We start from the raw sequence: 12,974 nt of genomic DNA on the forward strand, positions 1-12,974 counted from the left end.
TCACCCCACCCGCCCGGGGCTATATAAACCCTGAGCAGCCCCAGCCGATTTTCCATCCCTGGGCTTTGCTTTTTTCTTTCTGATTCTGTCTTAAACCAGGCCCGTGGCTGCTCGTCTCCTGTGCTGAGGCTCTTCTGCCGCATCCCAGGCAAGATGCGGCTGGGAAAAGGGCTGGAAGGATCGGGGATGCTGCAGGGGAGGGTCGGATCGTGGCTCTTGGCCCGGCGAGGTGCGTGGCTGTGTGCTGTAAGGGGGGGTGAGAGCGGAAAAGCTCCTGAAAAGGTTTGTCTGCAGCTCGTGGGGGCGGGGGGGAACTGGAAAGGAGAAGTGAGGGGGTGTGAGCAACGGTTGTGCGGGACGTGAGGTCTGCTGGGGCAAGGGAAGGGGGAAAGTGTGAGCCCCAGATCCGGGTTTGGGGGCGAGAGTGGCCAAGGGTGGGGCTGGAGCAGGGACGCGGGCGGGAGTCTCAGCCCGAGGATGGGGCTGGAGCAGGGACGCAGGCGGGAGTCTCAGGAGTCTCAGTCTAAGCGTGCGGGGGGAGCACCGAGGGAGCACCTCCGTTTGGGATGCACTGGGATGGGGAATGGGAAAAGCTCAGCATCACGGGGAAAATGGTCCCCCCGAGACACCCCCCTCCCCGCCCCCCCCGCCCTGAGCACTGCTGCTTCCTCCTGGCAGCCTGGGGGAGGGCACAGGGGGGCTTCAGTCCCGTCCCCCCCCCAGCTTTGGGGCTGTGCCTGGGGTGACATCGGCAGAGGAAGGAGCCCCATTTGCCGCGGCTGCGCCAAGGGCTTTATTGCAGAAAACCCCAGGGAATTAAACATCGGGTTGCTCCCGGCCAGCAGCCCCGGGGGCTCCCTCCACCCCAGACCCCCCGGGTGGCCGGGCAGGGTGGGGACGCAGGGACCCCTCGCCGGGCAGAGCCGATAACCCCCCAGGGCTGCCCTTCCCCAGGGGAGGCAGCCGCAGATAAAAGCCCTGTGGGCAGAGCGGGGCTCGGCTCCAGGCCTGGCCTGGGCTGATACCAGCCCCAAAGGGCAACCTCTCCCTCGGGCTCGGCTCAGCCCAGCGGACTGGCCGCCTCCCCCCCACTTCACCCCAAATTCCACCCCGCTTTGGATAAGCAGCTTGCATCGCTCTGATTGAGCCCGGTGATACCCAGGCGTGCCCTTCCCCTGCTCTTAGTCAGGTTCGACCACGCTTTTTTGGGGGGGTGGAATCTTGCTTATTATAAAAGGGAGAGACCTGCGGCGATGCCCGGATCCGCTGGCAAACCCCTGCGAAAGCCTCCGGCATCGCAGGTCAGGAGGAGCTGGAGCGGGGCTGGGGTGTGTGTGTGGGGGGGAAGCAGCTGCTTTGGGGATTATTAATGAGCAGCGAGTGATGGGAAAGGCAAGGATCAATTGAAACAAAGGAGTGCAATGGTAAAAAGAAACGTTTGCGGAGTAATGGGAGTCCATTTCTCCAGCCGACTGTCGGAAACGCATCCTGTTAAACATCCATCAATTATCCCAGCTTGCAAATGCATTAAGGTAATGAGGAATTATCCATCAAATACACTTAAAGCCAGTACCCCCCCCACACCCCCGCCAGCCGCCCTGCAAAAGAGCCACTTCAGGAAAGGAAAATGGCCTGAAGGTGGATGGAAAGGTGGGGGGTGGGGGGGCAGCGAGGAGGCGTGGGGCTGTGTCCCCCGGAGCCCGGTCCAGCTGAGAGGATGTTTCCCAGCTCCTGGGCTTGGTTCCCTGCTTCGGTACCCGTGTTTCCTTCAGAGAGCTGCAGTGACACCGACCGGTGTCCCCCGTGGGCAGCCCAGGTACGTGCTCCCTGCCTCAGTTTCCCCATCCCTCCTGCGGCGCTGCCTGGGGCCACCCATGGGTGCTGCTCGTGTCTGCGCCGTGTCCCCCGTCGCCTCTGTCACTTCTTTTCCCAGGAACAGAAGTAGTGGTGAGTGCGGTGTGCGGTCTGGTAGCTAAATTCCCCAAAACCCGCCATCTGCCACTGCCTCCCCCTGCATTGCCCACACCCAGGACACCCCCGAGCTGGGGGGGGAGAGGTGGGGGAAAAGGCCTTGCAGCTCCTTGGGATGCCGATCCCTGGGCTGGATGTGCTGAGAAAAAATATAAAAGCATCTGGCAGGGAGGATCCTGCTCTGCCGTCAGCCAGGAAGGGGGTCCCGGAGCCTCCATCGCCCCGATGGGGCCTGGGGGGCTGCGGGTCCGGTCCCTGTGTGGGGAGGGATGAGCCTGTCCCCACCGGGGGGTTTGGAAAGCTTCTGGAGCCGTGGGATCTGAGCAAACAGGAAAATGAGGGATGTGTCCCAGCACAGAAGGCTGGAGGGGCTGGGGTTGGTGGTCCCGGGTAATTAAACCCCTTTGGTGCTGGAGTCGGGGCCAGTCCGGGAGTTTTCCGCCCTGGGTGATGCAACCTTGCGGCGAGCCCTCGGCCCAGGTTTCGGTGCCGTGGTGTGAGGGGACACGTCCTCCTCCTCCTCCTCCCCAGGGACAGGGCTGGGTTTATCAGGGCGTTCCCCCGGCAGCAGGATTTGGGGAGCCGGGGCTGCTCTGCGGTGCTTTGCTGTGGATTCTCTGATGTCTGCTGCTGTGGTTGTGGGAGGCTCTTGCCTCTGCCTTCAGGTGGGGAGAGGATTGAAGAGCACAAGTCGGCGTTCCTCAGTCCGTACACCCGCCCGCTTCCCCTCGGCTCTGCAGGGACTGCTCGGTTCGGGGTTGGAGATGGCCAGCAGGTTCGGAAGTCCTTGGGATGAGGCAAATGGGCAACCAGCCCGTGTTTCCGTAAGGAACGGTGAGAAAAACCAGCTCCTGGGCTTTTTCCCAGGCCTGATATCTCCAACTCCCAAACCCCTCTGGAAGCCCCATCCGGGCTCAGCAGAACCAGCCTGGGCTGGGGACCAGAGCATCCCTCCATCTGTGGCCCCGTGGCAAGATGGGAGAGCGCTCAGTCTGATGACAGTAACTGCCATTAGGTGTCACAAGAGCATCAGGTCTTTGCTCTTCCTGGGAAGATGAGCAGTGGCCGGAGGGACGGGAGGAATGGGATGATGAAGCAGCCTTTGAGGTGGCACCTTGGAGCCGGAGATGCCCCAGGCAGGGGAGATGAGCTCTGGCTGCTGGGAGGGGACTGTGTGTCCTTCGTGATGCCACTGTCATCCCTGGAGGTCACCATCCTTTGGCCCCCAGCTGTCCCCTTCCCTGTCGCCTCCTGGGTCTCCTGCCCTGGCGCTGGGGACAGGCAGGAGGTGGCAACAGGTTCCTGCTCTCCCGCGCTTGGCCCTGCAATAACCCGCTGTGTTTTATTGCACGAAAGCAAAAGCAGCGGCTGCTCTCGAGGAAGCGGCTGGTGCCTCAGCTCCTCCCTGCAGCCGTTCCCACCTGCAGCCAGTGGCCTCCCCGTATCCTCCCAGCGCCCAGCAGGAGCCCAGGGCTGAGATATCTGCAAAAACAGCCTATTCCTCCCCATTCAGGAGGTATCCAGCCATGGAGGCTGCGAGGGCACAGCCGGGCGGGCTCCAGACGCTCACCTGGGAGGGATGCTCGGGGGTTTGTCCCCTCCTGGGATTCCCACTCCCGGCAGGGTCCTGGCCCCGTGCCACCTCCCAGCCCCCTGTGCTGGGGGCAGCTGCCATGCTCAGATAATCTTCCAGGAATTGGCAATTCTTCCCCCCGCCACCCCCACCCCCAAACGCCATTTCCCTCTTTAATTTTGCAGCATCTGAAACAAAGCAGCATCCCGGGCTCAGTACCTTGATAAGGAGCCACCGGGAAAAACCTTTCTCTCCTCTCCAACCCCAGGCACGAGGCTGCAGCGAGCTGATAACGCCGAAAACACCGGCTTCCCCGGGGGAAGGACCAGAGCGGGAGCCGCCTCGGGGAGCATCGCTCCCCCTTCCCTCCCTCCGGCTGGTGGGGACGGAGGTGGCCGAGCGGGAGAGCCCCGAGAGCTGGGCTGGGATGGTTTCCCGGCCCCGGGTGACCTCCCGGCATCACGTCATCTCTCCCCGCTCGGAGAGACTGAGTTCATGTCTGGCCTCCCCGGAGCTGGGGACTGACGCCGGGGGTGATGGCCACCTCCGCAGCCCCAGCGTCTTGGCTGGGGGCGCAGCCTGGCAGGGCTCTGGGCACCTCGGTGGGGTGTAACGGAGGCGTCCCGGGGTACCGCGCACCCCAAAACCCAGGGTGTGGGACTCGCAGCCTCGAGTCGCTGTCCCCTGGCTCGCTGTGCGAGGGGCCGGCGGCGTGGGGATGCTTTTCCCGTGACTCACAGCATTCCTCGCAGGTCAGTGGCGGCCGGAGGACACCCCAACAGCTCTCGCCGGCCCTGCCCTCTGCCTGAACTCCGCCGGCAAAGCAAATTTGCCCCCGCATCGGAGACCGGGGGTCCTTGGCCCCACAGCTGCACTGGGCAGGGGGGAGGGAGCGGGGTCCCCCCAGGGTGGCCCTGGGCGAGGATGGGGAGGGGTGATGGAGAGCCCATGGGGGTATTCATGCCGGCAAACCATCCTCTCTGCAACGTGCGGGTTTCCTCCACTTCCACCACTGGCTCTGCAGAACCCTGAAGAGGAAGGGGGTCCCCCATGCAGCCCCGGGTGTTCCCCGAGCCCTGCCTGGCCCTGTGCCTCAGTTTCCCTGTGCCAGGGTGAGGGGAAGCGGTGCCAACCCCTCTGATGCCATGCAGGGAGGCGAGAGGGTTCCCATTGCTTCTCCCCACCCCAGCTCTTTTTGGGCACGTCCCATCCCGTTTGCTGCTCGGATTTCCGCCCCCCACCGGAAATATTTCCCTTTATCTTTTCAACTTGAGCCCTTTGAATCCACTCCCGGGGACCCTCGGGGTGCTTCCCCTGGCACAACCCGCATCTGCCTGCATCCTGCCGCCCCCAGCCATCCTGTCTCTGCCTTCCAGGTTATGTGTCACGAGTGTGTCAGTTCTCTTCACTGCCGTAGCATCCCTTTTCTGACCGGGACCGGGGCAGGACGAGTGCGCAGGAGCAGGGACGGTGGCAGCGAAGTGGCCCCGCAGCACGTGAGCACCCATCGTGGCCATGGCCCCGCCGGCTGCCCTGGCGCTCAGCACGCAGGAATGCCGTGAGTTTGCAAAGTGGTTTCAGCGAGACATTATCTAATGGAGGAGGAGGAGGAGGGCGGATTAAGCCAAACCCACAGCACCGGCTTTCAATTAAACCAGGCGAATTTACGGCTTCTGACAGAGTAAACACACGCTCCGAGCGGCCGATGGGGTCCGGACCCAGCATTTCCCCTTCGTGCCCTGGCAGGCGAAGGGAGCAGCATCCCGCGGGATGCGAGAAACCCTCCGGGCTTTGCATTATTTACCACCGTGCAAAGTGCAGGGAAATGTGGGTGATGCCACAGCGGGCACCGCACCCCAGAGCTGTCCCACCCCGGGGACCCGGGCTGTGTGGACAGGGAAGGGATGGGAGAAGAGATGGAGCCCTGGGAGAGGAAAAGCCCCAGCGGCACCCACTGGGTGGGAGAGATGCAGAGAGCCCCGGGGCTTTGGGTAATGCAGCAGCACCCTGGGATGGAGGGTGCTGTGATCCGATGGATGGGTGACGCTCGGTGCAGGCAGCCCAGGCGCCAGGCTCAGCCCCGCGGCAGCTCCCTTCCACGTCCCTGCTTCGCTCCTGCACAACCCAGTGCCTCAGTTTCCCCCTAGGAGCAGGGAAGGGTGCAGGCTTCCCAGGGGTGGCAGGGGAAGGGTGAGCCGGATGAGCCAAGAGAGGATCTCGCAACTGATGCTGGGAGCATCCCGCTGGCACTGCAGAGCGGGGCTGGGTGCGAGGTGCACCCACACGTGTGCCAGGGCATGCCGGGCATCGCCGCCAGCAGCCCAGCCCTGCCCGGCCGCCTCCTCCGCCCAAGGAGGGGGAGATGGCAGCATCCCCGCTGCCCTTGCTCCGCAAAGGGGTCCGGTGGGACCAGGATGGCGCATCCCCCCACCCCGACCCCCAGCACTGCCAGGCACCCGAGGCTCCCTGAGTCCTTTTGGCCACGGAGGAGGAGCCCTGGGCATCAGGCTGATCCCTGGCTATGGGAGATGAGGCCGCGGTACCCAGGCTGGTGGCACGAAGGGCAGCGCAGCCTCCAAGTCCCACAGCAGCATCCACACCCCCGATGCAGGCACCTGGCCAGGAGGGTGACGGAGGAGCCCAGCAAGACTCCTGGGGTGACGTCCCGGCACCGCTGCTGACGTCTGATGCTGGGAAAAGCCCTCCCTAGAGCAAATAAGCGGCCAGGCTGTGCAAACCCGGCTCGGCGGGTGTCTCCGGGCAGGTATCTGGGTTCCATCTGGCCGCTGTTTACCTGCCCGCTGGAATCCGCCCTGCAAACTTCCTCCTCGCACAGCCCAGATAAGGCGAAGGAGCCACGCTCGGCCTTGCGGGGAGGACCCTGGCACCCTGGCCTCGCCGCTGACACCGGGATGGGTGTCCTGGGGAGATGGCGATCCCCTGGGGATGCCCTGGTCCCTGCACAGGGCAGTGCTGCCGGCAACAGAGAGGATCCCAACAGGGTTTCAGGAGATTTGAGTACCCCAGACAGGTCCCCGAACCCTGTTAACACCAGTGCAGCACTGAGCATCCCAGGAGCTGCAAACCGGTGTCCAGGGAGCGGACAGGGCGGCTGGGTCCCCTTCCAGGAGTGTTCGGGCAGGTCGTGGCATCCCCATCGCTGCCTCAGTTTCCCCTTTGGCCGAGTTCACCTGCCCCGCACGTCCCTCCCTGACCCGCGGCGGTGGCTTCTGCGGCATGCAGGGACCTGCCACCACGCAGGGAGGGGACCGCGGCGGGTCCGCGCCCGGCCATTACGCTGCCTGACTCAGGCAGGACCCTGCCTGCCTGTCCCGCTGCCGGCGCCTTCAAAGGCAGATGGGATTGCTCAGCCCCTCCGTGCAAACAGCAGCCACCCGCTGCTCTGCCCAGGGCGTGCGGGGACCAAGAAGTCCCCGACCCACTCATGTCCCACCCCACACCTTGCATTGAGATCCTACATCCACCCCAGGGGACAGGGAGACCAGCAGGTGCCTGGCCGCAAGCGCAGCCCCATGGTTGAGCCCCTGGGGCCCACCAGCTCTTTCTTGGGTGCTGCCAAGGAGACGAAGGACCCCCAGCTTCTCCCCGCTCCCAGTTTTGCAAAGGGGAGTTTCCAGCACAGCCTTCGCGACGCAGGTGGCTGGATGGAGGGGGAGTGAGGCTGAGACCCAACACATTTCATTACACCTTGCAGCGAAACGCATCCACGCTCTGGCACTTCTTGCAAGCCCCCAAGGTTTGCAGCGCTTGGGGCTGTATTTCCACCTCTACAAAGGGGGGAAACTGAGGCAGGGCAAGCAGGTGCCGCCGGGGCGATGCAAACCGGGTGGGAAGGAGCGCGGCAGAGTGGGGAGTGAACCCAGCCCCGGCCCCACACTTGCCGGAGCATGTTGTGAAAGCAGCCGGTTATCAGAGCACCAGCGTCACGCTCGGAGCGAGCGGCTTCCAGGAAAGGAAGGAAGTTGTGGGGTCACCCAGCCCCGCTGCCGCCCTTTTCCAGCAAACAGCCCGGCCGTGCTGATAACGGGGCCGTGCCACCGGCTGTGCAGGAATTCGGGGCTGCCGGCCGCACGCGCTGCCTGAAACACAAGATTTCCCCCCATTTCCTCGCCCGTAAAAGCCGGCTGCGATGCTGGGGCCGTGGCACCCGGGGCCGATGCCGCCTGGCTCTTGTGCAGGGTGCGGAGTGGCATCACACACTGGCAATGCCCCAGTTCCACCCCAGTGCCTCTTACTGGTGGAAACTGGGAGTCACTGGGCTGGGTTTCGCTCCTGGGAGGTGTGGGAAGGTGCTCAGGGATGTGTTTCCCACTGGGCTGTCCTGGCACAAGGTGGGGAATCCTGGTGCAAGGTTGAACCGGGACACAGAGGGTGCCGTGGGGAGCTGCTGCTCCCACACAGCCTGGCTCCTCTCCCACCGCTTCCCATGGGACACAGTCCCGGAGGCCGGCAAACCAGCAGGGCATGAGGCAGTGCCACCAAATTCACAGGGCCCTGGAGAAGCATCAGGGCAGGATCCGACCCCCTGCCGCCATCCTGCCATGCCAAGTGCCCCAGGAGGGAGCAGGGACCGGAGCCTGGAGCCCGCTCCACCCTGATACTGAGAATAATTACATGATTATGCGATTTGGAAGTAAAGAGCAGGTTAATCTCTGATCTCGTTAGTCCGTGTTTTACCATCTGCTTTGTGCAGGCAGGAGAAGCCCTCGCCCCGTGGCGCAGCCGGGGAGAAGCGATGGAAACCCCCGGGGAGAGCCGGAGTCCCTCCAGAGTCCCATGGCACAGCAGGACCAGGGGCCATCGAGTGCTTTAGGAAAGGGGTGCAACGGGACACGGGCACAGCAGAACAAGCGGATGCCACCCAAGGCACCAGCTGTCACCCACGGCCGCCAGCCCCAGCCCCAATTCCTGGAAGCCAGGTGGGATCCGGCTCAGCGTGGGGCAGGGACTCCTCCTTTGACCAACAAGGGCCATGACGGCAGCAACAGCCCCGCGCTCCCCCGGGGCTGCCGTGAGGGAGATGCTGGAGTTCAAGCCACGGGGAGAGGTTTGTTATAGTCCAAGTGGGATAAAGTGATGGAGGGATCAGACCAGGGACATGCAGGGGGTCTGCGGCAGAGGAGGGGATGGTCCTACAGCTCCTGGACTCCTCGGGGGCTTCCCCCATCTCCTCCACTCAGGGATTTTTTTTGGGAAGCAGGCAGGGAGGGCGAGAGCTGCCTTTTATTATGCTCTTCCCAAGAGACCCGCGCCAGCCCCAGCAGCCCTGGCCCAGCCTTTGCACCGAATCTCCACACCCAGCGAGGGCAGAGCCCGCTCTGCAGGCTGCCCTCCTGGGGACGGGGCTGGATTTCCACCAGGATTTCTCCTGGCTGAGTGCAACACCTGGCCTGGCTCCCTCCGGCACCCAGAGCCCCCCGGGGCTATGCTGGGGCAGCAACTGGTACCCAGGGACCCCCATGTCCCCGGTGGGGCTGAGCCACCAGCACCGAGAGCTGGCGCCTGCGTGTTGTGGGCATCACCGGGGACGGTGCCCCTTCATCCCCAGCGCCCTGGGGTCTGTGGGGGGGTGGTCCCAGCATCCCGCTGAGCTGCGCAAAGGGATGAAGGTCAAACCTAATTGCCCATCGCCTATCCCAGGGGTCACCGCTCTGACCCCTCCATCCCATCTCCGCACCGTTCGCCCCACGTGGCGATTCAGCATCCTCTGGCTCGGAAACAGCGTCCGGCCTCCCCAGAGCCCCCCGGGAGCCTCCCCTTTTCCAGCCGCAGACAAAACCCTCTCCCGCTCGCCCCACACGCTCCTCGGCCGCGTGTCGGCTCAAGGCCTGGGGAAAAGATGAAAGGGATTTCCCGGCTGACCTCCTCACCCCGCACTATTTGCACCTCCTTTCTCGCACGCAGACAGGCATTTTTCCCATGCTCAGGGGGTCAGAGCCCTCCCTGCACTCCCGGCCAGAGCAATGCCAGGAATGTACCTGGGAATAGGCAGGACTTCGCAGGGCGGAGGGAGAAGAAGAGAGCCGGGCACCCTCCAGTCCCCCATTGGCCACCAAAATCATTTTTATAACCTTTACAAGGTGCTTTTCTCATGCAAACACTCTGCAGAAAGAAATTCTTCCTGCCAGTGCAGGCTGGAGGTGCCCGGACACCCTGAGCCTTGGATGTAGCTGGATTTTGTGTCCTTTCCCTGAGGTGATGCCACCCAGGCATCATGGGTGCTGGTCACCGGGCAGATCCTGAGCCCCCAGACACAGTCAGGGTCTCACCTGGGTGCAAGGTCCCCCCCAGCACAGCCATCGGTGCAGGTGCACCCACTCAGCCTCCTCTAAACAGCATTTGGGCTGATCCCATCCACATCTTCCCTGGCTTGCAAGCCATTTTTTTGCCCTTTCATCCCCTTTTTTGGGGGGGAATAAGCCCATCTCCCCACTCCATCCCCACAGGGGCTCCATGGCCCCCCCCGTGCCTCAGTTTCCCTGGGCTAAATAAGGGAGAACAGCCCGTCCCTAGCACACACCTCTGGAAGCGGAGCCCGGTTGCCATCCCAGGGCAGGCAGTGGCGTCGGATCCTGGAGCATCCCTTGGTCCAGCCTGGGGGCTGCACTTCCACCCTGCGACAGTCCTTTCCCAGCTGTCAGATCAGAGATGGAGGATAATAGGGAATAACACAGGAGAAATGCGTTCCCCTCCCCTCCTCCCCACCTTGACCTTGCGTCACCCAAAACAGCCATAGAGGGGAAGTGAAAATGAAGCAACCAGGGACAAAACCTGCGCCCCAGCTCGGGAAGTGCCAGGTGATGCCCAGGCCCGGGGGCTGCTCCCATCACCCGTCAGGGTCCAAACCCCGCACCCAGCCCCAGAACCCAGCCCGTGCCCCCCGCACAGAGCCCGGTGCCTCTGGCCGTCCCCTCTCCCTGCCCCTTTCCTGGGGCACCCAGTGGGTGGCACAAGCCCCCTCGGAGAAGCGGATTTTCCTGCCCGTGCACAGGGACAATCCGGGTGCCTGCAACTGAGGGGGACGGGAGGAATGGGAAACCTCCTGGGGCCACGGGAGGACACGGAGGGGAAGTCAGACCGGGCACCCCAGGACATGCCACACGTGCGCGGGGCACCGGCTGCCGGGACCTGGCTGCGGAGGGGCGCTCGGGGAGGAACCCACACAGCGGCCGGGGGCCATCGCCCCCCTGGGCCCACTGGGGACGGGGTGCGGGCGATGCACGGCCCGGGGTCCCCACCGTCACCCCGATACATCCCTCTTTCCCCTCTTGCTCTGCGAGAGGGTTTGCTTGTAAACAGCAGCCCCTGGGTAACACTTTTAATCCCTTCGCCTCTTGGCTATTATTCATCCCCGGCTAACCTTAAAGCCTCCCCCTTTTTCTCTGCGAGGCACCCCCAGAGCAGAGGAAATTCCTCAGCCCTGACGTGATGTGAAACACGAGCGGCTCGGCCCCAGCCGCCCCCTTCCCTGCCCCAACCTCGCCGGGCCATTTCCCAACCCAGGTTTCCCTGTAGCATCCCACTCCCCGCCCCCCGCCCCCCCTCCCCTTCTCTTTTTTTTTTTTTTCCTTTTCCCCCCCAACCACCCTTTTCTGCTTTAGACATTGTAACCCGAGAGGCTGGAAATGCAGCTCCTTTCATCTTCCATTTCCCACATCCTGAGAGTCTGGGGAGAAGGAGCCCACCCAGATGAAGGAATCCCAAATATGTGGCTCCCTCCACCTCCCCGATCCCCTCCGCCGCCCCCCGTGCGGCTCCATTCACAAAGCAGATTAGCCATGCTGCCGCCTCCGCGCACACCTCGCCCCAAAAGCCCGCGCTAAAAGCCAACATGCAAAAAAAAAAAAAAAAAATCATATAAATTAAGAAGAAATCCCCACGTCTTCTCCTCCCGGGTTGCAGGATGGGTCCCTGCGTCTCCTGGCCCCATCACCTTGCTAAGCCGGAGGAGATCGGCACCCGAAGGCCCAGGACTGGGTGCTGGTTTAGAGGGGTTTTGGGGTGCTCCAGCACACCAGTGAGGACCATTCTCCTCCCAGTCCTCGGATGACGCCAGCCCAGGATGGGACATGCGGTTCCCAAGCTGTCACCACTGTGTTGGGGTCTCAGCTGGGTCTGGGGGGAGTCCCCAGGCACCCAGAGGACGGTGAGAGGGGGGAAGCAGCACCTGGTGGCTGTGCTTGCTCCTGGCATCCATGATCCCAACCCATGTCTGGGGGGAGCCCAGGCTGGGGATCCCAGAGGCTGCGCCTCTGCAGCACCCCCCCAGGAACCTCTGTGCACCCCGGGATCGGCCGCATCCTGCAGGGCGATGCCCACCAGCTACCCCGCGATGCTGCCGGGGAGGGCGCACACACTTCCAAAGTCACCAGTGAGACACCAGGCCACGTCTTCGCTGCCGTAGAGGTGACTTCAAGCGGGTGGCGGCGCTTTGGGGGGTGTCCCAACCGCAGGACCCATTGCCTGGCCGAGGGCAGGGCCCGCTCCCTCGCCAGGGATTGCTGACTGCGCGTAGGTGGGAGCATCTTTGCTGGCCCCACTGAGGAAGGTGACACGCTTTCCCCGAGGACTGGCAGGTCCTTGCCACCGCTTCGCCCCACGCCCTGGGCCAGCCGGTTCTGCGGGCAACCGAGCCCAAGCGCAGGGTGCCACGGGCAGACGCAGCCAAGGTCACGCAATGACTCAAAAAGGCTCACGGTAGGAAAACCACAGCCTTTCTGTGTCACGGCTTTAATCGCCCTGCAATCCTCCCCTCCCTCCTCCAGGGATGCTGTCCCCTCCGGAGGGGGATGCTCCTGGGGCTGCTATGGGGTTGTGCTCCTGGCTTGGCATTGACCTTGCTATTTTGTCTGCAAGACACCGGTGGAAACCTCAGTTTTAACCCTCCACAGGCTGCAAATCTGCTCCACCTCCACCCCGGGCAAAAAAAATCACCCTTCTCTCCCCAACCCCCCCCTCCCCCGGGTATTGCCCTGGCCCTCCCCATTTTCACCTATTTGCTAATTGTGCTGGCGGGGAAGGCGAGGGGGAGGAAATACAAAAAGTAAACTGCGAAAGCAACACTGCAGCTCCAAGGGCCCAGCACAGCAATCAAGCGATAAAGCAGTAATTAAGCCTGATTATCATGCAAGGCAGCCCCGGTTAGACTGGAATGCCGCTGAAGAGCCCGAAAGCTGCCGGGGGATTGTTTGCAGGGCTGAGAACTGATCTTTTGATGTCTGCTGGGAGCTCCTCTCCCGCAGACCTGCCACCAGCGCCATGTGCCACCCTGGGGACCTTCTTCTCCCCAGGCAGGGTCCTGCTTGGGTTTTTCCTCCTCGGCAAGCCCTGCGCCGTCTCCTCTGAGCTGCAAACTGCTCCCCGGGGGCTCACGTCAAGCGTTGGGGTGGGAAGAGGCAGCCTGGGTCAA

At 63.3% G+C, this 12,974-nt stretch overlaps 1 protein-coding gene across 1 annotated transcript; it reads left to right on the forward strand.

Moving 5' to 3' along the window:
• The first annotated feature begins 921 nt into the window (after positions 1-921).
• LOC128900252 (uncharacterized) lies at positions 922-8,131 on the forward strand. Its single transcript, XM_054181165.1, has 4 exons — positions 922-1,301; positions 1,773-1,816; positions 4,921-5,102; positions 6,156-8,131. The coding sequence occupies exon 4, from the start codon at positions 6,232-6,234 to the stop codon at positions 7,222-7,224; it is 993 nt and encodes a 330-aa protein (XP_054037140.1). The 5' UTR covers positions 922-1,301; positions 1,773-1,816; positions 4,921-5,102; positions 6,156-6,231; the 3' UTR covers positions 7,225-8,131.
• Positions 8,132-12,974: the final 4,843 nt, after the last annotated feature.

This window comes from Rissa tridactyla, chromosome 21, assembly GCF_028500815.1.
Source record: "Rissa tridactyla isolate bRisTri1 chromosome 21, bRisTri1.patW.cur.20221130, whole genome shotgun sequence".
NCBI classification, from domain to species: domain Eukaryota; kingdom Metazoa; phylum Chordata; class Aves; order Charadriiformes; family Laridae; genus Rissa; species Rissa tridactyla.